This window comes from Falco peregrinus, chromosome 2 (genome assembly GCF_023634155.1).
Source record: "Falco peregrinus isolate bFalPer1 chromosome 2, bFalPer1.pri, whole genome shotgun sequence".
Taxonomy (NCBI): domain Eukaryota; kingdom Metazoa; phylum Chordata; class Aves; order Falconiformes; family Falconidae; genus Falco; species Falco peregrinus.
The window spans coordinates 123888274-123913745 of record NC_073722.1 but is presented as its reverse complement, the minus strand read 5'-3'; the positions used below and the strand labels follow the sequence as shown (position 1 = coordinate 123913745).

General features: G+C 42.1%; 1 protein-coding gene across 3 annotated transcripts in view; it reads right to left on the bottom strand.

Annotated features, from left to right (window-relative positions):
- Positions 1 to 25472, bottom strand: part of CEP112 (centrosomal protein 112) — a 171813-nt gene that overhangs the window by 21690 nt on the left and 124651 nt on the right. For all 3 annotated transcript variants that reach the window (XM_055794990.1, XM_027786856.2, XM_027786857.2), the window contains 2 exons: positions 24637 to 24699; positions 20613 to 20762 (listed from right to left, as the gene is read on the bottom strand). In XM_055794990.1, the coding sequence (XP_055650965.1) occupies positions 20613 to 20762; positions 24637 to 24699 (213 nt within the window). The remainder of the gene's footprint in view (positions 1 to 20612; positions 20763 to 24636; positions 24700 to 25472) is intronic.

Here is a 25472-nt window from a genome sequence, read left to right as displayed (position 1 = left end):
CTGTATAAAAGGAACATTCATTTGATTTACTTATAAAAATGGAAAGGATCCTAAATCATATTGGAAATGTTTTGGTCGCATAGAAGATTGAGAGACACAAGAAGGATGGAAGAGAAAAGCAATGGCTTTGAGAACATGCCAGTGAAATATTACAGTCAGATTTTGGAACCTGAAGGGGAGCTGGTGGGCGAGTCGGTGCTGCCCCTGTGACACACAAAACCTTTGGGCACCGGCTGGTACGAGAGGAGAAGGGAACATCTGAGCTGCATCTCTGGGTAGGCGCAGGGTTTTTCTCCTGTTATTCTATTGTGGCTCAATTATCACCAGCAAAATGTTTAACAAAGTTCATTTTGAACCCAGCTCTGCTCCTGGAGCATTTTTGAGATGACAGAGTAGCCCAGATGGAATTAGTGCCAAGTTTGGCTTGCGTGGCTCACGGAGATGCTGGGATAATGCACGAGACTGGAGGAATCCAGCCTGGCTTCTGGGTGCCAGGCTCAGGCTGCAAAAAAGTTTTCCTTTTTTTTTAAAAAAAAACCAACCCAGCTTGTAAAGCAGATAGTTTTGACAAGGTGCCATAGAGAGACAAAAAGGTATGATGCCAGTGTTACAAAATCCCTTTTCAGGGCAGGAATACATTTTTGGCATTAGTTACAGGGCTTAACCTAAATCAACTAAAAGCTGGGAAGAGAAAGAGTTCTAAGAATCACACGAACAAGTATGGAACGGGAATATATGAAGGATTTAGTCTTTAATATATGAAAACTGATTTGATTATCCTTTAACCACAGGATGTTTTAAAAAAAGAAGTGTTGGATTCCCTGAAAGAAAATTACATAGACAGAAATAATTATTATTTTCAATTACTTGGTATTGAGTGTTACTGTGCAGATACTGAACTTACAAAGGTGTGATGTTTTGCTTCTTCACCCCGAAATAATTCCCTACTTTTGGTGTGTTCGTGAGAGTAGATGGGGCTTGAACCCTGCTCCCATCACATCAGCGGCAGGTCTGGGATCACCGTGATTTGCCTCTCTGGCACCGAGGCTTGAATAAATAAGTGACACTTATAAGGAAAGGAAAATCTTCTAAAAAAGGTTAAATACCATTATATTTTCACTTTGAAACAAAAAGCGTCAGCAGGAAAGCCACTGCTGATCCTGAGCAGATTATGCCAGATCATGGCAGAGTCTTTTGTTGATACACATATGCAATTCTTCTCAGCGGTGCCAGCAGCTCTGCACACGTGGATGTGCATCTGTATCAAGAAAAGACCTCGATATTTATGACCAGCGCAGAGTAATACTACAACCAGAGGTAGTAATAGTTAGCACTTTTCATCTTCAAAGAATTTTTCAAACATTACCAAATTAATATAATTAGTTAATGAAAGATGCAGTAATAAAAGCTACCATAATTACCTACTGTAGTTTTAATTATCTCCTTATTAATGTCCACAGAAGAAGGCTTCCCACTTTACATCCTTAACACGTGTGCCAACAATAATTCTGAATACAGGCCCCTCTTCAAGTGCCTTCTAAATTCAAATTACATCCACTGCTGTGTTTTCCCTCCCCATTCACAAGAAGAAAACCTAGCTCTGGAACCTTAACAAAAAGCCATGCGAATCTTTACAAAAACGAAAGCAAATTTTCTTCCAGAAATATATAAGGAGATGCTTTAACATTTTGTCATTAAAACGCTCCATCCTGAGTAGCTTTACCTCTCCATGAAGCTGGAAGTATGGGCCATCTGGACAAAACCTTCTCCTCTGTACTAGGCGGTCTCACAATTCAGAGTCAAATGCAACTCCATTCAAAGAGAGCGGGCCAAGTACCCCATCAAAATTAACCTCACAATTTTTTAAAGTAATCATTATTTTTGCTATAACATTTTATGGAGATAAGTAACTTTGGGTTTATTACTACTATAAATAAATTGGGCAAACAGATCTATGAAGATCTCTGGTGTAATGCCATGAGTCAGAGCAAAACAAGTGCATTTTGCTGATGTTGGAGCCAAACTGTTGGTGTTTCCTCAATGGTTTTTGGGTGTTCACAGAGCTTTTGTCCACTGACATCGCTCTGAACGTCGGACACTGCTCGCTCTCCGTGCTGCATTCCAGCACACAACGGTTTGAAAACCTCTGGACTTAAGTTCTCTCTTGTTTTCGGTGCAAAGCAAAGGAAATCTTATGGTTTTAACCTAATACATATGTTTGCTGTTCACATATGGCAAATTCCTTTCTGGTGGGAACTTTTTCGCTGTTGTTGCAACACACTATATATCCAAGAAGTCTCCTTTGATGTTGAACTATTGCTCCACTACTCATTATGCTACTGATTCAATATGAAAGGCAAAATTTCTGTGGTTTTTGTTAAAACAATAGCTTTGTTTTTGCAAACAAAGTTTTCCACAACCTATATGCAGGGGCCAACATTACTGCAACAGAAAAGAAAATCTATTATTTTATACTGAAAACAGTCACGGTGTTTAATAACACAAATTATTCTTCCATCCTATAGGTAACATTACAATTACTATTATGACTGTACAGAAAATGTATGCATTATTGCTTCTCAGGAACAGAAATTAAAACACCTCAAGCGATATTTTACATCCCTCTACCACTTTCCTTCCATTCATTGACCTCCTAGCCTTTCACCACCAGTTCAATCCCATTACCTGGGTGCAGTTGCTAACAACGATGTAGGGGGGTGGGGTGGGTGGGGAGGAGAAGTCCTGCAAAGACCAGCCTGCACGGTGTCCTACTAGGCAATGACAGAAGGGCAGATCTGGGAATCTTTGTGCCTAATATATAATTTTAACCACTAAACATTATTTCATGAAGAGTGAACATGAATTACAACATGGAATGAAAATGCAAATGGTAAGACCTTTTTAAATGTGACCCTAAAAGAGATGGTTGCCCATTTTCTGCTATCATTATGAGCCCGCCCCCCCCCCCCCCCCCCTCCCCCCGTTTCTTTGGTCATGAATTAGATAAAAGGGGCAATTTTCAAAGGCATAGAATTCTCATCAGCTCCCACTTGGAATAATCTGAACTCCTATACTGGGCACATTTGAAAGTCTGGCCCACTTTGCTGACATGTCAAAATGGGAGCAGAGATCTTGCAACCCCCCAAGCCGTGGGCTTTGCGCATTCACTCAAGTCAAGCAGCTCCTTTTTGCACCAGTCCATACTGCTTCTGAGATTTGCCAGTAGGAGATGCCATTGTGAAGTATAACAATTTCTTCACCCAAAGGAAGAAAGCAAGGGGTTCAGGAAGGCAAGGGAATAATTTGACTCAAAGAACAGAATCAAGTCTTTCTAGTAGTAGTGAAAAATTCTTAAAGTAGGTCACTTAATGTAAAAGAAACATATAGGCAAACACTTTTCCAGGTGGAAGGCTCTAATGATATGCTATTTTCATTTTTCACAATGTACAGGCAAGACACTGATGAGCAGTGTGTTACACACTTTGGCTCCTGAGTGGATCACCCGCATTAGTCCCTGAGCAGTCTAACACTTTCACATCAGACATCATCTGGATCGGTGTCTTTGGGAGCTCCCCCGAGCGCTGTTAGGATTGTCAACACACGTATTTTCTCCCGATTTGTTCCTACAAAAAATACTGGTGTGCTTTCAGTGTTTTCTGTAAATATCTAGTTGAGCTGACCAAAGTCTTAGGGCCATTTTTCTGCAAAGTCTTTAGCCATATATCCCTAAAACACCTTGATAGGAACAGCAGAGCTATTCAAAGGCTTAAAATTAGGCTGGAGCCTAAGCGTTTTGCTGAGTCAGGGCTGCACCGCATGGCACTATAAACTCAATTCTTTTGAAATGCAAAGGACGTCACAAGGCAGAGCAAATCCTGCAAAGATAAAAATGGAAAGAAAACAGCAGCGTACATCGTAAAGTTAGGCATCTTTTTCAGGGGGAGCCAAGGAATGAGTCGGTTTTGCTTTGTTTTTAGCAGCTGGGGTGATAGGAGAGGGCGGGGGAGGCAAGGTCCCAAGAGCAGCCATAAACCTGCCCTCACCTGCTTTCCTCAAGGAACCCCAAACCCCAATGCGCCGTCGTCGCCTTCTCTATTACCAGGACATTTTAGGGTTGTCGTGACGAAGCCATTCGGAAAGCTTGTCAGCTCGGGAGATTTACTATAATGTTTACCCGGAGTATTTTGTTAGTATGCTTTAAAACCAGCTTTTTTTTTTTTTTTCCCAGCCTCCACCAGTTTCATGGTCAAGAGCAGGGGCAGAGGTTGCCGAAAGGAGAAAACGGCTGAACTCTTTCCCCCTTTCGCTCTCAGAGGTGTAGACAGGAACACCAGCAGTTCACATACACCAGATAAAATGAATCTTTTAAACCTGAAGATACCATGACATCTTAAGGATACACTTAGGAAGGAAAAGTTCAGAACTCCATTTTAAACCACTTATGAGAGGATTTACCAAGATTCTGCCTAATGTTCAGCTGACGCATTGTCAAAAACATTTATCACAAACCTTTTGAAGTTTCTTAGCTCCCCTCTAGTTATTAAAACTTGAACTGCAGAGTTTGTTATCAGCCTCAGAGCACACGCAAAATCCATCAGGTATTTTTTAAGTCAACCTTTCAGTCTGATTTTGAGACTATTTCAGAAAATAAAACACTCCCAATCAGGTTAATGTCTGACAGATAATGCTGAACAGGCGTAACTGCTGCGCCTGATTGATCCATGAGACAATTTTCATTTCCTAATTTGCTTTTTATTAAACACTTTGCAATCAAAGGGAATGGCAAGGAGTCTGCCATCCTTGGAGCAGGTTTCCTGTGAAGACCTGATGTTGGCTTCAATGTTTTCAGACAACTTCTTGAATTTTTGATGCTATGTCATAAGAATCTCTAAAACGTCACATCAATGGATACGCTGTGCTAGTGAAAAACTGCTATTGTGAATACAAATTACCTGGTAAAACATCTGGTTCTGCTGCTTGCTGTATTCTTACCAACAGCTCTGCAAAACACAAACATCAGGGGCTCGAGCAGAATTTCCTGCAATAACGTAGAGAACGCCTGACTCATGATAAAGCATATTTATCAATCACTTGCTGAACAAGGCAACCTTCTCACTACCGGGGGCTTCATTCCCAGCTAAGTTTATCACCAAACTGCCACTTTAAGTGGGTGTTCGGAAACTTTACACCTGGAGACAGAGCAGAGGTTCCAATAGACCCCTGTTCTCTACAAACACCTCCTTAAAATGCACTCCTAGCCACAGATGCATGAAGACCTGCAAATAGAAACATTTTTAACAGCCTTTACGAAGCATCTTATTTAGCTATGCTCTTTTAAAAAGTAAATATGAAAGGTATTTCTAATCAACAGGCTAATCTGATTCCCAGTAAGAACAAAAGAAAAACTACTTTGTGCACTGAACTAGCAGACTGCCCAGTATTGCTGGAATTCTCCCATGACATAACACATATTCTCTTACACTCACACACAAAGGAATCTAATCATGGCTTTACACCTTTCAAAGTATCCTTAATCAACAATATTAACTTGCATAGCAAGCCCCTGCTTTTTGAACCAAACAAGAGTGAGCTTGACTCAACAGTGCCTGCACACTCGATACATGTAAGATGTGAGAGGCAGCAAAGTAGTATCTTCAAAAATTATGTCTGCAAGCCAAAAATGGGAAGATTCTTGACAGGGGAGGATGCACACTCAGAAACTTGGAAATTCTTTTATTCAGAGCCTTTAATGACCTCCAACCCAATTACATTTGCAACAAGACATGACAACACAATCACTGCTATTTAACAGTATGTGCAAAAATTGTGCGTTTTTGAAGCTTGATTTTTTTTTTTTTAATCATGTTGAGATGAAGCTCATTTACTTAAAAAGAAAAAATGAAAAAGAACGTCCTCTGCAGCTGGTCAAACAGATTATGAAACTCTAATCTCACTAGCCTGAGGAAAACGAAAACTGTTTTTCAAGTATCTATTTTATAGAGCATTAGATTTATACTTTTTAAAAGACGCATTAACATAACTGATCAGAACATCCCAGAATGTTTCTGATCTAGTTAATCATATGATGTTATGACAGAGATACTTGTTGTCATAATGCCAATGGTTCTAAACATTTCTAAAATCCTTTAAGTTCAGATTTTTTTCCAAAATTAGACATGGGTAAGATCTATTTCAGCTTCTTCAGAAGTCTTTCCTTCCGTTTTAGAGCTCTAGAATAATAGTACAGAATATTTTAGGTAGACAAATACCCATGTAGCAAAGACCAGTACCAGGCCCCATAACCTATTTAAATATTTCTGCTAGATTTTTCTTCAAAACATTTTACTCTAATTGCTGCATAACTCATTTCTGGGAGGACTCACCACCTTATTTCTTCAGCTCTAGCATAATCTTTTTTGTTGAACTGGCATCATCAATAAGAAACTTAAGAATTTGCCTAGTTTAAGTTTATTGCTTGCACTTCCCTTAAAAGCAATCATTTAAACCACTCAAGTGACTCTTGCTGCGCCTCTGAGGACCGATGCATAGTGGACAATTTTGATCTGCAACCTTCCAGCAGGTCTGTGCCCTCCAAGCCAGCCCTGGGAAGGTCAGACAGGAGTCCCTGCTGTTACAAGCATCACTGCAACAGGCAACCGCCCGGCTGCACTGGAAACAAACACCCTACAGCTGATCTTCTGCCCCTGATAATTTCACCAATACAGGTAATAAATTAGGTGTAATTTATACACAGGCAAACTAGGAAGAGGACGAGAGGGGGGAAAACACTTGCCAAAGCTATTGCTGTGTCTTAGATATAGTTTTCATGGAATGTCAAGAGCTCTTATCACAGTTGTGACAAAGCAGATCTGATTTCAATGGAGTTTTGATTTTTTTTTTTTTTTTTTTTTTTGTTAAGTCTTTTTCGACCCAGTTTTGAGCTGATGGCTGAAAGACTGTGCTAGTTCAGTTGGCAGATCTTTCTGCTGCGGCAGAAAAGTGTTATGTGGAAATGCAGACAGGAGAGGACCTAAAGTTTTCATTGAGTTACCTGTGAGCCTAACAAGCATCCCCAAGATATCCCTCTGCTTTTCCTCCTAAGGAACTCCCACAGGGTCACAACAAGGCAGTCATACTTGCAAAAGGTACACCGAGCCCAGAAATCGTACAGTAGGGAATATTTTGCCTCAGACCATTGTGAGTGCTATGGACACAAGGACTCAAGGAGCAGCTGTGCAGATCCACAGAACAAACAGCCATCAAAGGCTATTACATACAGACAGCAACTCCCTTAACCGTTATCTTGCTGGAGAATCGAAAAGTATATTGAGGAAATGTCCCTAAACCTTCAGCCTGCTCTCCTACTCCTTCCTGGACACCTGTTGTTGGATACCACATCCCAGAAGACAGACAGATGGACCCCAGTTTGACCCAGCACAGCCACTTCCATTCTCCTTGAGCCAAAACAATCTTTGCAGTTTCTTCTACAGGACTTGCAGCTTTTGAATGACAAGGGTCAAATCTGCATAGCCACAATATGCTTCAGTCATCGTCCAAAATGCTCTGAGCAAGAAAAAGAACCCAACTGGTGTCTTCGGGTTTCTGAAAGACTTGGCGAGGATGTTTCTGTGCAGGTAGAAAATGCTACAAGAGTTCGACTGGCTGAGGAATGCTCGATCATGCCAAACCCGTTTGGCACATCTAAAAGGAAGGCAGGCTCTTTTCATTTTCTCTCTTTTTTTTTTTTTTTTTTTGTTATGTAAGTAGTTCCAAATATTCTTATATGGATGACATTTTTAAAATGCAAAAGCATTAAAAATAACAGAAAACAGATCAAGTTCTAAAGCACCACCGGTTTCTCATTTGTGCAGCTACATACTAACATCTCTTGTTAGACCTGCGCAGCACAAAGAGCAGAGCTTTCCACACTCAAAACTTATCACCAATGGACATAAACTGCAGGAAAACCAATATATGGTGCAGTGTGAAAGAACTAGGAATTCCAGCATTGTTAAAGCTGCAAAAATCTTGATCTAGTTTCAGGATCTGGTAAGGAAGCACAATAAGCTTGTCCTCTGCAGAGGGAGGTTTTGCAAATGGCAAGGCAGGGGGGGAGAAGGGACACCAGCCTTCCCACGTGCACCACCACGGCTGGGTTATTAGAGACAGGTGCTAGCAACAGAGCCCACAGCAATGCCAAACTCTACTTGCAAATGTACATTTCCATATGGTTCATGATGGAGGGGAGACCTGGTAGAGGACAGCAGAAAGGAAAAATCAGTATGTAAACAGTTAAGGTAAGGGTAAATGTTAACAGCGACAACAAAGACCTCGCTGCATCCTTTGCCCATCAGTCTGTGCTGGGGTTGGCTGCGATAGAGTTAATCTTCTTCACAGTAGCTGGTACAGGCGATGCTTTGGATTTGTGCTGAAAACGGTGTTGATACGATGGAGATGGTTTTATTATTGCTGAGCAGCGTGTGCACAGAGTCCAGGTCGTCCCTGCCCCTCAGCCCCCCCAGCAGCCAGCAGGCGGGGGCACAAGGAGGTGGGGGGACACAGCCGGGACAGCTGTCCCGAGGGAGAGCCCAGACCATACGGCGTCACATACGGCATACAGCTGGGGGCAGGAGAAGGGGGGACACTCGGAGTGATGGCGTTTGTCCTCCCAGTAGCAGTGACGCGCCTGGAGCCCGGCTGTCCTGGCCGCGGCTGAGCACCCGCCTGCCCACGGAGTGGTGACGCATTCCTTGTCTTGCTGGGCTCGCGAGCGCGGGTTTCGCCTCACCTATTAAACTGCCTTTACCCCAAGGCACGAGCGCTCTCCCTTCACCCATCCGACTCCGTCCCCCATCCCAGCGGGGCGCAGAGAGCGAGCGGCCGCGGGGGCTCAGCTGCCAGCTGGGGTTACACCACAACACAGGTACTTCACGGTGTCCTGTGCCCTCCTTGCTTTTTGGATTTACACCAATGTCAGCAGAAGTGATGTGTTATTCCGGTAGGAGGAAGAAAACAGGACATCAGGTATGAGTTCCTCCTTGGAGCTCAGAGCACAGCTGTGGTCAAAGGTGTTTCCAGGTATGCGGGACGTGACCATCCCCTGATGGGATTCAAGTTGCTACATAGCCTTTGGTAATCGCTCGCTTGCCTTGCTGAGTTACAAGTGCAAAGCTGTAAAGGATATGAACGATATTAACAATAGGAATAAAAACCCCAAGGAATTTAAACATAGCCCTATCAAGAAAAGCAATGTTTTTTTCTGAAGCCAGAGAGAGCCAATGCACGTCTTAGATTTCTCCTTTGCACTGCCCGCAGAGTTCTGGCTTGGTCCAATTGTGCAGGTGTCCCTGCGGGTATCTGATATTTGGTAGCCGGAATTTTTATTTATACAGTTTCATTCTGCCTCTCCCAAGCTTCTCAGTAAGCAAACCGACTCACTTTTCATGTTTTAGTTTTCTCCCGTTTGTACTTTCACCCTTTTATGTAACACGCTTGGCAGAGAGCGGCGGCACAGAGAGTGCCCGAGGGTCCTGGTGCGGGGGCATCGTCCCTCCCCGAGTAAGCACATCCTCATCCCGTGCCTCCTCCAGGCTGGATCCTGGGGGTGGAAGGGTGGACACTAGGTGAGACGGGAGTCACGCTGGCAACTGGAATAAAAAGGCCAAGCTCGCCCATGGCAGTCCCTGAGCAGAAAATGCAAAGGGAAACGTTCCAGCACTTCAGGATTTAAATGTCTTTCCCACAGTTCTAACACAGAGGGGTAGTACAACCTTCTACTGAAACTAAAGTGTTGCACCCAAGACAGCAGCTGGCAGCAGCCTGGGTGAACCCTGGGCTAGCACCGCTGCCCATCTGGCAACTGCACGAGTGCTGCGCTGTCCTAAGCCATGGCACAGCTGCATGCAGCCTTGACATGTCCTAACTAACTCCTTCTCAGGAAAAGGGACTGTTTTGTTTTCTCCTCGTCTGGTTCTAGAAGAACTTGCATTCGCTCATTTTTGTTTCACAAACGATCTGATTTGTTTTCAGGACGCGACGAAGCGATGCTCTCCTTCCTCCCCAGGCAGAAGCATTATTCCTTCGCCGTGGTCTGACGTGCAGGAGAGCAAACCCCAGCGCCAACCCGAGCTGTGACTCTACGGCAGATCTGCGAGAGGGAATGGAACGGTGCATCACGTGTTTTGTCTTCTACGGCCAACACAGACAGGTTTGAACCCATCATCTCATGTCGTGCTGGGCCAGGAAAATGGCATGTTCAGGGCATAGGTTTCCAGCATAAAAATACTCATGAGGTGATCTGATGTGACTCTATTCACCTGCCAACAGTCCTGGCAGAAAAATAAACAGGTTCTGGAGATGAGCTGCTCCTGGAGGCAAAGCAGGAACTGTGAAAAGAGCTGCCCTGACCTGCGAGGAACTGGCCTTTCTGCTTTGAACTTCAGCAGATCTTAATGAATTCTTCATAATTGGCAATCTGGGATTTTCACTGAGGATATATTTGTCTTGAGGTGCCAAATGCAGGAGACAGTCAACTCTAAAAGTATAAATTCTGGGTCTCTTGGTTGACCAGGCTGGTGAAGGCAGTTCCAACAGGTACCTTCTCACCAGTACTGCAGGTAACTGCTTGTGTTTTATCAGGGATCAGACTCCTATAGGAACATGCAGCAGTCCTGAAGGATTTGGTCTTGTATTTATTAACATATTGACTTAATTGAAGTTACTGACTTCAGTGCCGTGAAAGCTTGAACTAAAAATAAATAGAGACAGTTTTAGTAACAGTAGAAGTCAAAAAGTGGCTGTGTCAGAGGAGTAAGTTCTTGTGCTTGACGAATCTCTGCTTTACCGCTCTTCCAGTCCTCTGTTATCTGGCAGTTTTGAAGGGGATATTGCCAAGAAGCTCATTTAGAGTCCTAAATTTTATCCCGTAGGCAACGCTTGTTTCAGTTTCCTGAGAATAACTTTCATAGACAGCCCCCTGAAGAAGAAAACAGGTGAACTCTTTTTGCTCCACAAAATGATCTCCTCACCAGCAGACAGACCTCAGGCTTCCTGAAGAGGCCAAAGATATAAAACTGTTGATGACTGCACAGGCGAGCTTAAGAAAAAGCTTCAGCCTCGAGGTTCCCAGTCTCCCCCATCAGCTTCAGCCTCAAGTCCTCAGTCTTCTTCATGAACGTGTTCAAGGGTCAACAAATAAAACATTGACTGTATCAAATCCCGTCCATCAATGATGAGAATCAACGCAGCACAGGCTGTGCATGAATCGGCTGCAATAAACCACTCCTGGGGGAGCATCCCAAACCCCATGCAAGATGGAGTATGCACAATCCATGTGCAAAAGGCTCAAGGAATAAAGTGCATTTTTGATAAAACTAACCTACTTTCACTTTCTTATAGACACATGTACTACATGAACATGTAGAGACGGTTTCCCTGAACTGCAAGGCAACAAGGTGTACCCAGCCCGACTGAAAATGTTTACAATACAGATTTTAATGGGAAAAGGAGCAAAGTACGATACACAGGAAAATAATTTCTCCTGTTTCTGGACTCTAGTGCTATTTTGGATGCCAACAGTACACAAAATTTCCACTGAAGGGCAAGTCAAACCAATTTCCCTTAGGATGGAGGCATCCGAAAACTTACTGAGGTTATTACATTAGTGCCTACGCACTCTTTAAGCAGATGAACTGCTTCATTCTGAATCCATGTCAAACCACAAGAACTGGCTGATAATAACATTCAATTAAAACAATCCCGTTCTTCTAGAAAAAAATTTGGCTGACAGCTACCTCTCACATTTTCTAGCTGGGCACAATGGGGCGATTGATGCTAGAAGGAAACAGGATAGGTTTATATCAAGGATCTGAAGGGTCAGGTCTGGTGACAGTATTTATAGGTTTAACCTCTCACATAAATTTGTGAGATGAAAAAGCCACTTCTGCTGAACATTAATCTGTGAGAAAGTCAGAGCTAGAACTCACAGATATACAAGTTGTGCTAATCAGATGTGCTTAAAACCTCCAAACTTCACACTCGATGCATATTTGTATCTTTTGATGTTGTACTTGGTGCTGCTTCACACCACTCGGGGCTTACTGAGAGAAGCAGAAGCTGCTCCCCTGCTAGGCTGTCTGGGTGAGTTTGCCATCTGATCTACTGAATACACAGATAAAAGTCACCGCATACTTTTTTCCTTTTCAAGTACAGTACTGTAACTTGGAAAGTTCCTTTATTCTCAACTCCACTGATGCAAGAAAGTGGCAGAAATATGGCAGCTTTGGCTGCTTTCCTTTACTAGCTTTTTGTAACTAATCTTTTAATGCTAAGGCAACAATAGGTATTTTCATTTGTATGGAAAAAACTACTCTAGTTACAGAAAATAAGGGCAATGCCCTCCAAGAGCTGCAAATGCTACTGACCACTTGATTCTACTGCTACCCTGCCTTTAAATATTGGTAAATAGTTAACCCCGTGCAGGTATCAGATTCACCAGGTTTCTCTTGTTACGCTTACGAAAGTCCAACTATTATGAAAATGGTAAGTTTAACAAAGATATTTCTATTTCACTGTGATCTGCCATTCAAGTGTTAGCCAGTCGTTTTTTAAAAAATGCTCTGATATTTGATCTGCTTGAGTTTCAGTTACACATAAAGCCAGAGAGCCAGCAGAAAATTCTAAATGGAATCTGAAGATTTCTAAAGTCAACACTCACTTTGGCAAGAGCATTTTAATGCATAAAGCTGAAATCCTCAGTGACTCTCTCCTGCTGATATCCCTGGAGCAGCCAGCACCACGATTAGTACAAAACCAACAGCAACCTATAGAAGAACGTACAGTTTTGCAAAAAAATGTTTACACAAATAGTGGAAATTGTGTAGGCAGGCTGGAATCAGCCAGTGCAGTCTGGTGCTATTTCAGCCTGCTCCCGGGATGAGCCATGCCATAAGAAAGATATCTAAGAGAAATATCTGTTGATAAGTAGACCAGGTCCACATCCCCACATCTCTATTTGCCAAACCCTCTAACTTGTGTTACCGTGCCAGGCTTTAAAAATCTTTACTACAGAGTAATAAATGTTTGTGGACTACGGAAGGTTTGCTTTGAAGATGTCATTTTCTCCAGCAGTCTTTTGTTGGTTGAATACACGGTTCACACATATTGTGTTTCCACCTACACGGCTGGAGAAGCCCTGCAGTCAAGGCCGTTCCAGGAGCAGGGAAGGCGGCTGCGTTCCAGGAACTCACTGGAACTGGAACAAAGAACAACCCTTGGAAAGTCTACACAGTCCTATGCACAGACTGTTTTACAGATGCCCTGTGTTTGGAGGACGTTAGACACTTGTTTTTATCTTTATCTTCTTTTTTTTTCTTTTCTTCTCTCCAGTAGAGCCCCAGACTTTTGAGCACAGGCTCTTCCTCCCAGGCGGTCTGCCTCGTAACTTCTGGGTATCTCCCCAGCCCTGCCTTTCTAAGCGCTACTTTCTCCTCCACATAAAAGCCCCTGTGCTCTTTGGAGAGTAAAACATCTTTGAAATGCAACAGCAAACTGTAACCATCACAGCAGCCTTAAAAAAGCTAATTTTCATTTTCTCATATCATAGTTATACACATTGTCTGCCCTATCTTATTAGCTGTGTAGGCTTATGTCAGTGTTACTTAACACTTACTACTAAGAGTGTTTCCCCTGTACCTTTCTAATTGCCTAAGACCCCACTCAGTCTTATTACTCCTGCCTCTTCAGTTAAAGTAGTGAATTTTATGGCTTGCTTTAATTCTTTTTTGCTGTTTTTCCAGTGCAAAATTAGCATAGTCCACCTCATTAATGGAAACTGATAGCATAGCTATATAAGACTTTATATTTATTATGATTATGCATTTACGGAGTCTTTAATTCTGTAATTTGGAGACTGGGAGATGTAAGGTGGCATCCCTTCTAGGGCTAAAAGAAGAATAAAAAAGACTTCATGCAGCAAAGTGTCTTCTGGAGGGAAAGCAAGACACCAAGGACAACAATGAGAATGTAGGAAAAAGTAAAGAACCAAACTTTTAAACCTGCCGGATAAAACTGGCCTGCAGTTCAGAGGACTAGACAAGCACTAGTTCTAGTCTTTTATAAAACTTGTAAGTATGATTTTGCTGCTGGCCACGGTAAGTTCTTCAATGTGTTGAGACATGAAAAGTCAAGAAAAATGCCAGAGTGCAGAGTTTGCTGCAGGAAAAAAAAAAAAAAAAAAAAAAAAGAAGACAAAAAAAGAAAAAAAGAAAAAAAAAAGAAAAAGATGACTCAATTCTTTGTCTTACAAAGCATGTCAAAGATATTATAAAGTACTTACAGATGCTCAGCCACTTGCATCGCCTCATTGGCCAAACATCTGAAACCCTGTAGCTCCGACGAGAAGGTACTACGCTTCAGACAATGAAATCATTTCTGTGGCCACAGAAAAAGAGATGATTTTGCAAAGGGGAGAGGACTTTCTGAAACCCGAGTTTCAGTTGCGATCAATACCTACCTAACCTTTACACAAAAGTCAGCCTGTTGGTATTACCATTTCTAATGAATGTGTCCATACAGCCTTTTCAAGACAACCGTGGAATGGAACCAAGAGGCAGAGCATGAGCCACAGTTGCACAACTCGGGGCTAAACCCTCGTTTCATTAACAGGCAGAACCAGGGTGAAGCTAATATTCATATAAACAAAGAGTGTGGAAAAACACGTGCCTCAGAGTTTGGACCTCATGTAAAAGAAGAAGGAAAACCGTAAAAGACCTGCCGATTTCATTTACCCATCCTTTTGGAAGACATGACTTCCTTTGCTGATCAAACAGAATATAGGAAATTATGTGCAAGATAATGTTATTTGCCTGGCAAATTTCCAGGGCTGCTTTACAGTGCTAAGGTACAAACATTGGTGCCTTGTAATTCCCTGCTAATAAAAGACACTGCAGAGTTATTAGTCTTATTACAGACTAAAGTCATCGACAAAGAGAGAGAAACCCATGAAAAATGACTCCACGTATTTAACATCAAGCTGGTCCCTTAAAACTGTTTATCGCTCCATGCCAACTGGTCTATCGTGGTAATGTTTAGCCACAAAAGCAATCAGATGGATTTGAGATCCCTCTGGAGAACTCTGTGACACAGACATCTCTGAAGATCTTCAGTGACTGACAGAATCTGGCACGTCTGTGGCCATCGAACCATCGCACACAGTAATGCATGTTCTGACCAGATGTCTTGTAAGACATGAGTCAACGTCAGCTTCAACAGCGAAATGCTGACCTCCTTTTTACGGGCACTGTTAGCTGAAAAAAATCCAAAACAACCAAACAAACCCCCTACACCTTCTGTCAAGTTCACACAAAAAATAAAATACTTTAAAAAGCTTATTAAAAATGTAGGTCTTCTTGACAAAAGTTCATTATGCAGCTATTCAACAGCAGTCTAGACTGCAACAGCTAACCCTACTGCACCAATGTATGGCGGAGAAGTGAGCAAGCCAGGACTCAGCAAAAAGTCCTTGAAATAAAGTGTCTTCACTTTAAGTTTTAGATTTTCATTTTTCTTTCACTGTATTAAAAGCTTTCGAGGCTTTTGTTTCCTAATTAATGTCCTCTGCTATCAGTGACACATGGCCATAGCCTTCTGAACAAGCAGTCATTACAGTCTTTCTGCTGTAAAAACAAAGAAAATGCCGAACATGTAAATTGTTCCCGCTTTATTCGCCAAGGCTTGGAGACTTGTCAGCAGCCTTAACAAAAAGGTGACGAACGGAACTGGCCCAGCTTTCCGAAAAGGGTCTGATGAGACCCCGAGCGTACCGGTTAGATGGGGGCTCAGCACTTCCAGTATCCCTGCAACCACACAGCGCTGCACGGTCCTGTTGCTGGCCGGATCCTGAAACTCTTCTCGCCAAAGGGCTGATGCCCCAACAGAGGTGTGGACCCAGAGCTTAGGAGCCCAGGGTTCATCTCCATCTTTGCCACAAACGGACAAAGTCAAGACTTTACCCTCCAGCGTCTCATTTGTAAGACAAGACCAAAAATGCTGCTTCGCTGAACCCTCGGTCAGGTCAGTGCAGGCTGTGCGCTCTCCGACACCTCTCCTCCCTTGATAAGCACTAACAAGGACATCTAAACCACTGACAGTTAGCTCTGCTTAGACCCCTACATCAACAAATTAGAATGATTCATTAGAATGATTTGTTATAATTGCATTGAGAAATTTCACTGTGTTGAGAAAACCCTCAGTCCAACCTTTGATTAGAGAAAATTATCTTGTGCTCCAAGATACAACGGCATCTAACAAATACATGATGATGCTGAGAACACCCAGGGCCCACACAGTGCCAGATAATTTAGAACCAGAAGTTTTGCCCTTTGTTCTGCTGTGACCATAAAATACAATTTTGACTTTTTTTCCCTCTCAACGTTTTTAAACCTAACAAAGAAAACAACTGCTTCAAAATTTTTCATATGAAGAGGAACATTATTATATGACATTCTTTCCTAGAAATCCTTTAAGTCTTATTTATTAACAGAATTAACCTGATCATAAGCTGGCTGACACACAAAGTGTTGAAATATGTCATCTTCAAACCCTGTTTTGCTAATGAAATTTTGGTGTTAATTCAGGGGATAGAACAGAATCCTAGAATCTGTAATATGAGCCAAAGAACAAATGTGGTTCCTCTGGCAAAAAAGCATAATTTTCTCCCTTTTCTGTTGTGGTTTGTCACTGCATGCTCTCCATCATCCATTTCTTTCCAGAATCTACTTTTTGATGTGGAGTCCCCACTTGGCCATGAGCTTCTACATTAAAACGCTCTGAACATGTTTTGCAGTTCCAAACCCAGAAACTGTTTTGAACTTTCAATCGCAGAATCCAAAAGGATTTCATTTAAAATAAAAAAAAAAAAAAAAAGAAAAAAGAAAAAAAGGGGAAAAAAAGCACCTAAGGCTGGGGTTTCATAAATAACCTCCAGGTATCTCTACAATGCAATCAGCTTCATGCCAGTGCCAAGCCCCACCAGCCACCAGGTCGGTAAATCCTCTGACCGTTTGACTGTACTGAGCTCCGGGTTGTTGCGGCTAGATTGCTATCTAGCAACGAATGCTAGTTCAAAATGAATTGCTAGGGATGCAAGAAAGCTAGTTTAAATTTAGCCTTTATAAGTTTACACAACACTTCAATGACCAAGGTAGCTCCTGCACAGGCATTCTCAGGAGCTTGGCACCCAGACCCTTACTGGAAGGTGCCTTCTGAAATCCCAGTCTAAAGCATCACAACTGGGTTAACAGACATGGCAATTTCAGCAGCTTTTCCAAGCATCTGCAGGGCATTCATATAATTGTGCTCTCCACTAATCCTATGGTCTAAACCAATGATTCCTGATCTTTGAAGTGTAAGCACAGCATGGGAGAGGCATGGCACAGAGGCCAGGTGAGCTGTGCTGGGTTTTCCCCGTGCCAGGCCAGCCCAGCGTCCTTGCACTCTGCTCCAAAGAACGCAAATCCTGTGAAGTTCAAAGCAAAGATATCTCCGCGGCACTGACAGGCTTTGGGGATCGCTCTCCGCGCCAGCGCTGTCGTAATCCCAGCAGGCTCGAACCCAACAGCAGCGAAAAGGCAGCGCAGGAGTCGCTCGGTTGCCAGACCCCTGCTCCATCGCGCTTGGCTGTTCGACGTCGCGATTCCACGGCATCCCGACTGGTTGCCTTACAAGCCACAAGAAAGGAATGCGATGAGCCACAATTTTATCCCGATTTTACGATTCTGCCAGCACAAAGTTTGACTTGCCCTTAGGCCAGACAAATCACGGTGTAACATGAAACGCCAAGTCTCTGAAGCCTTTGCCTCAAACTGACCCAACCAGAGGCCACCTGAAGCCAAAAAGGGTTGCTCAGATTGGGATTTTGGGCTGTCAAAAGAAGCGAAATGTTCTTAGAAGTTTCATTTACTCTTTTATACTAATGTTTAAGATATTATTTAAAACACCTAATCAAGATTAAGGAAATGGATGCAATCATGAAAAAATAACAATTTAGAAATCTTTACCTAGCAAAGAGAGTCAGGAATTTGAATTAACATCAAAATCAGGTATTATGGCATCCACATCTGGATATCACTTTACTGACTAAATCCAAAAGTTCTCTGAGAGCCAGTTGGTTTCTGTAAAAATGCATTTCTCCCTTTGAAAGGAAATAATAATTGGAAGGTCTTACAGGAAGTCACCCGAGAGCATAGAAAGGAAATTGCAATCTGTTCCTCAACGTTCGTTTAAACCAACATTATATTTAGCAAATGCCCACTTTTTAACGATAGTCTTTTTAATAGCTTATACTATATTAAGTCTTCCCAAAGGCCTATGCTATACTAGGAATTGCTTTGTTTTTAGAATATTTCTTCATCATCTCTCAAGGTCTTCAGCTTGCCCTAGGTCAGATGTTGTTCCCCATCTCCAGAGCACCTATGATTCCACTTTCACCCAAACCAATTTTTTTTTGCCCCGGGCTAATAAAAAGCAAAGTATTTCTGCATATGCTCATCTTGTGTGATCCTTCAAAATACCAAGTGATCAAATACTAAACCCAGCTCTTTCTGTTTCCAGAAGTATACACAGCAGTTTACCTTCCTAAGAACTGTTTGGGTATCTGGCTTTCGGCAAGTTTCCATTAAATCAGTGGTTTCAAAGGAAGATTTTTTTAAGTAGTACAATATTAATGACATTAAACAAAGTTCAAGAACTCCATGAGGAACAGCTCCTGCAATTTCTTCCCCAAGTTGACCAAATCTTACAGAACACATGCTCACAGTACCCGTACAAAAAGCTCTCTGGGACACCTGCTCAGAAACCCCGTGCAGAATCCCTCTGTGGGTTTTATGTATTCCATTACATTGTGAGGTAATAACATAAAAATTAAGTTTATAATAGCTGAACACAGATTTACATGAAGAAGGATTTCATACAACCTATAATCATTAGTGTTCAACACCGAACCATACCAACAGCTGAACTATTTCCACTGAAAGTAACTGAGTTTAAGTGAAGCTACAAATGCAACGGTAGTATTTGCACCCAGGTGCTCAGAAAAAAACCCTGGTAAACTGTCTAAAACATGTTTTTCAAACATATAACTCAAAAAAGTAAGCATGATAACTGGAATTACAGCATGTATCTGACTACACGGAAGACTGTCCCACTGTCTCCAGGTCTCTGTATCTAGGTGGCCACTGCAAAAGCGGAGAACTACAAACAGGACATTTTCCTAAAGTGGCAAAATCCACCTATACCCCTCAGGAATGTGATTTTTTGAATTCTGTTTGTAGAGCCTAGTGATAACGCAAACTCCCTCTGGTGATTCTGTTTGGATAGCAGATTATAGCCGACATGATAACAGTTATAGCTTTGACAGAAGAGACTACGGAATGATCAGAAAGAAATTTCTGCTCCTCAACACACACAGAAATAAAGGCAGATATTTTCCTTAAGAAAAAAAAAAATCATTAAACAATTTACGAAAGAAAGGAAAAAGAACACTCCACAGATGATAAGATAGTAATGTCAACCTAATTTCATTATGCAAATCATTCAATATAGAGCACAACATTAACTGTACCGTAATTGAACATCAGATAGTTCTAACATGTAAAAGCTCCCATGGTTTCTTTACAGCACAAGTTAGACAAACCGTAGGAGTTCATGTTTTTCATGAGTTTCTAGATTTAACAATGTAATTCTTTGTTTGGTACTAGTAGAGGGCTTTATGAAGAAGAAAAAAAAAAAGGAATTTCCTTCTTCTATACAACTTTTAATGAAGTGTTTTCGTTGTCAACCCTAGCAGATTATATAGTTTGAAAAATTTTCCATTGCTCTTTACTACTCTGAAAGGAAAAATGTTTGGAAAATAATTCTGCTTGCTTCTGCAGGTGGGATTCTCTGCAGCCACTTTGAATCAAGGTGTCAAAGCAGCAAGGAGCAGAGTCCAAATGGCCAGAACCCATAATCAATCAAAGCTGCTTTGAAAAAGGCCAGAGAACGCAACTCTGATGCAAAATGTATGGAAATCTAATCCAACAAAAAAAGTTACGAATAATAAATACTTTATCCCATTTGTATTCAGCACAGATTTTGTACCTAGTTTGCAATGGAACCTAAGAACATACTTTCCTTCATTGCATCCTTAAACATGCAAGTTGAGCACTAAAGCCCGTGCTGTCCTGTGCCGCTGGCTCTCAGGTGGTGCAGCTCAGCTCTCCTACTTCTCAGCTTTTTTTTTTTTTTTTACCCCAAGTACTGAAAGCACTGTATAAAGGTGCTGAAAATATGTTAAAATATCTAAGTCACCAGTAGAAGAAAGAAAACAGGAAAGTTTTAAGTATTTGACTGAAGTGGATGGATTAGACTCGCCAAAAGCCAACGTGTAACGCAGACGCCTGATCAGCTAGAGGAGAGCGCCTGAGTCATCAGATACGTCAAAGTCAAAGGTCCAGCGAACGGAACCAGCGAGCACTGTGCGAACAGGAATGATAACTGCATTCATCTGCCTACTGCAGAACTTTTAATTACACTCCAACAGCCAGCAGCACGGGTGACTACACTCCCCAGATTACCTTGATCGCTCGGTCATTATCCGTTATCAGCTGCTGCTTCGTATCTTCAAACTTCTGTACAACTTCCTGCAGCTGCTGCTGGGCGGTGAGCTGCTGCCGGCTGCTCTCCTCCGCCAAGGACGCAACCGTTGTCTTAAGCTCAGCTATGATCTGCAAAGAAAACAGCACGCTCAGTCTCTCTTCAGTAAAAGGCATGTGTGTTGCATGTTTTTACGTGCGGTACAAGGCATGGCATTGGCAAACTCTGCTGGGCAAGCTGAATATTTTAAAATTAAAATATTACATGCTAGCAAGCATGAAATTCCACGCGACAAAAAGGAAGAGAGTAAGGCTGCGAATGACAAAAATTGCTGAACACAAAATATTTGGAAGGGTTCTCTGCAATGACATTCCAAAATATTTACTCATGAGAACAAAGCACATCTGTGATCTTCAAAATCAAGCACGTTCCCAGTCTCTCACTGCACCGAAACCAGTAGTGCAAATATACAGTGTGATGATGGTGGTGTGTGTTTTCTAGAAGGACACTTTATAGCTTGATACTGCAGAGAAGAAAACACCCAAATTTACATACTGGGCTGAAATTTAAACTTGACGGTGAAGTTTCTGAGCTGCTGAAAGGAGCACATTCTCCTCAGCAGGACAGCGGGGGCCTCATTCAGTGCCCAGGACCCTTAAACCATTCATTCCTGATTTGTTGAAATGGACTTGTTTCACCTTTTTTATCACTGTGGAAAGTCATAATTAAACCTGATCCTTTAGGCATATTTACAGAATTTTATGCCGACATGTCATCACCTACCAAAGCTCTTAAACATATGGGAGAGTCGCTGACTTTAATGTATATATTCAAGCTTAAGGTTAAGCTGCTGCAGCAGCATAATACAACCTAATTCTAAAAACACTTTAGCACATAGGCAGCTCAGGGAGGGACGACCAGAGTGCTCAGCCTTGGGTGTTTGCAAGGCCTCCTCATTGCCACAGACACGCAACTATACTCAGGCCACAGTTCTTTAGGAAAAAAACATTTTGAAACAACTACTAACAGGACAGGAGTAACTACGTAGTAAGGAATGTGCTCAAGTGAAGGTACTAGAATCATGGGGGAAGGGGTAAAGAAGATTAAAACTCTACTGTAAATTTACTGCTCTGATTTACACCCTGAAAACCCCAGAAAGTAACACAGATGATGAGTAACACCTAGACAGATATTTCTGTATTTCTATTCTAAAAACAAATAAATACTAAAAAAGATAACACCGCCAATCAAGAGGGAGGCAGTTTGCTCTTAATGAGATCAATGGGCCAAAGTTTAGAGATTATCTGGATAGGTGCGACTCTTGAGGCAGAATTAAGCAATATCAGTGGCTTAGCAATTTAGGTCATCATTTAGATGACACAATTCACACAAATTCAGCTTTGCTAGGTGTGTAACACCTGCAGCGAGAAAGCAGGAGAAAGCAACGGATCAAACTGTTGAGCTAGCATCTTGAAGCCGTGCCAACCTATACCACTTCGTGTATGTTTCATTTTGACCCTTTTTAAAAAGAAAACAAAGTAACAATCTATTTAAGGTACCACAAAAATGAGATTTAAAGCTTTCACTGGGTTAAGACCCTGGACTAGCATAGGAGTTTGAAATGCATGCAAGGAAATTTCAGCATGAATTGATGGAGAAAGATCTGCTTTGTGCAGTACTTTTCAGGGAAAAAAAATAATCTGTTTACTTTGCATAAACTTCAGAGGAAATTTCTTGAAATATCTTCTCTGTGTGGGTGTTAAAAGCGAATGTTCCAAGAGGCCACAGAGAGTAAGATTAGACAGATGTTGTCAGCAACATGACCACAAGAAAAGTTGCAATTGACCTATTATTAATACTGAACTACAAAAAAAAAAAAAAAAAAAGAAAAAAAAATAAACCCACCAACCAAAAAACAACCACCAACAAAAAGCTATGTTCAAGTAACTTTAGGGATTTGATTCAAACCCACAAAAGTAAAGAAATTCAGACATTAGGGCGAAACTGCTGTATTGTGCCAAATAGCCCTGACATATGATGTCTGTGTTGTGCCTGCCACAGAAAGCGCGGAGCCGTGCCAGTCCTGGTCACTGGGTCCAGCTCTCCCCAGTAAAGAGAACAGCACATTAGCTGCAGCAATGCCTAGCTTAAAAAAAAAAAAAAAAAAAGTCTAAAAATGTTTCCATTCTACAAGCCAATAAATTTCAGTCTGACAAAATTTATTATGACGTTTAGGTTACAAGGTTATTACATTGTACTACACTACCTAGGTGTTCCCACTGTAACAATTAAAGCAATTTCCCTTATCCCTTGTTTAAAAATTCAGAAATGCTTAAACTATTCCATCTGTCTTTAACCAAGGGACCAAGACCCGTTTCTGTACTGGCAGTACGCTATGGCTGGCACCGAGAGGCTGACGTCTGATTGCACTCACCAGGCACGACAGGAACAGAAACGACAGTGACAAAAGGCAAACCTGTCAGCAATGACAGGGTCTCCTCCTCAAGACCTGGCATGCATTAAACCTTCCTGCTTGGGCTTTATCGATATTCTGCTATGCCGGTTCACAGGGCAAGACAAAAAAAAAAAAAAAAAAAAAAGTAGGGTTTGGTGGTGGTAGTTCTTTCTTTCTTGCTAAATAAGGCTCTCACCAAATGACTAAAAGGGCATTTAGGAGAGCGTTTGCTCTGGCCTCCCACTGAACCATGGAATGGGGGAGGTTGGAAGGGACCAGCTCCATGCAGGGTCACCCAGAGCTGGTTGCTCAGGGTCCTTTCCAGTCAGGTTTTACATATCTCTAAGGATGGAGACCCCACAACCTCTCTGTATGCAAATAAATGTGCAAAAAGCACATTAGGTTTTAGAAATATAACGTAAAAACGTATTTAGCAACGATTCTGATAAATGCAGCCTCCCAAAAATGTAGTGTGTAAAAGCTATAGTCCAATAAATTTCACTGGCACAACTGAAGTCACAATTTTGGACAACTGTTACAGAGAGTGGGGCCCAAAAGGTAGCTGAAAAGCTGAAATCTAGAGTTTTAAAATATTTTAAAGTGTTGGTAAAACAGTAAAGTTTGCAGTTTCTTGTTACTGTCTCACTGATGGCTCCCGCCTAGCTTAGAGGCTTCCAAACCATTCTTCGTAGTGTTTTCATTGATTTTAAAAGAGTATTATTAGACTATCGCTACTATTGCTGAAAACGCACTTTGCGAGCGAAAGGCAGGCGTTCTGCTGCGGTTGGGAGGAATGAGAAGAATGATACCTCCACGTAAATCCTCGTGGCAATTTTCTTATTATTAAAAGCTTAACTTCTGGTTGCATCTCCATCGTTTTTCACACTTCAGTACTACCTGTCACTCAAACTGAAGGCTGAAATATGTAAAAATCATCCCGTCTTATCATTTTAAAGCATACATGTGAATTTAAGACACACTTTCCTCTTCCATGTTCAAAAGACCACTCCAAAGAACAAAAACTCAAGTCGAAACCAGTTTGCTTTCAGGACACTGACATTCTTCAAAGTGTTATTTTGGGCAGAGATGCTGAACTGGCTAGGAGCGACAACATGCCGCAGGCAGCGTGGGGACGGCTGTCCTGCCATCAGCAGGCGGGCAAACACCATCCCAACACGGAACGCAAGCCCTGGTGGTGCAACTGCTCCTGATTTTATGAGCCGTGCTGGCTGACGGGGCACCTCACCTTCCCCTCCGCTGACAGAGGGAGGATTCAGTCCTCCTGGCTGCTCAGGAGATTAAAAAGTAGATGAAAAAGATTAAACTTGGAACTCCAAAAAACCCCACCCATTGCTTCTAGACAGCTCAGTGCTCTGTGTTTTTTGAGAAGTTAAAAACCTCCAAGACAGACACTAGATGTTTGATTTGGGACGTGGTTATGACTTCTCTTATCATCAAGACCCACACTTAAAAGCAGAAATAATTACACTTTTCATCAAGTTTCCAAATCAAATGGATTCACCTGAGGTTCCTCTCTTCTCGCTACCTACCTGCGAGGATTTAGCCAGCTTCTGACTGTACTCCTTCTCAGTCTGCTTCAGCCGGCTGTTTGCCTGAAACACACACAAAAGGCGACCAGATTAGCTCAGCTGAAGAACGTGTACAGACACTTTGCCACCGACCCCTCCGCTTGGCACCTCATCCACATGCCTATCGCCGAGCGGCTGGGACCCGCGCCAGCCCCAACGCCCTTTTGTGGCAGCCAAAAAACCGCAAGGGCTTGCCTTTGATCTCCAGCCAACTATTCATCACTTAAAAGAGGGGAGAAATTGTACCTCTGCTGCCAATTATTAGAAAAACATAAAGACCTCTGCGGATTAAAAAAAAATAATAAAAAAAAAAAAAAGAGAGTGAGTGAGTGTGTGTGTGTGGCAGGGGAAGGAGGCAATGCACACACACGAGTTTTCCAGGGTGATTTTGTTTCTGAACAGAGGGAAAAGGCAAGGAGAAAGCCCCAGACACAGGCTGCCGGGGTGCAACGTGACACAGAGGACACAATGCCACCTCTCAGCTTGGTGTCTGCAACTGCCTTTTGTCCCAGTGCACGTCCCTTCCCAGCTAAAGGTGGTGACCACACTGAAAATCCACCCAAGGTGCAGATGAACCCACCAGGGGCTCTTGGAACATACAGCCCTCTCCTCCTCCTCGTGTTTTTTGTTGTTTGTTTTTTTTTTTTCCACAACTCAAAGATAAAGAATAAAATAAAGGGAAAACAAGGCTGCTTTGTCATATTGGAATTCAATAAGCACATATTTCTATACCGCTGGGGTAAAAGAGCTCTTAAGGTTTTTTCCACAAATAATAAATAATTCAGTAACCATAATAG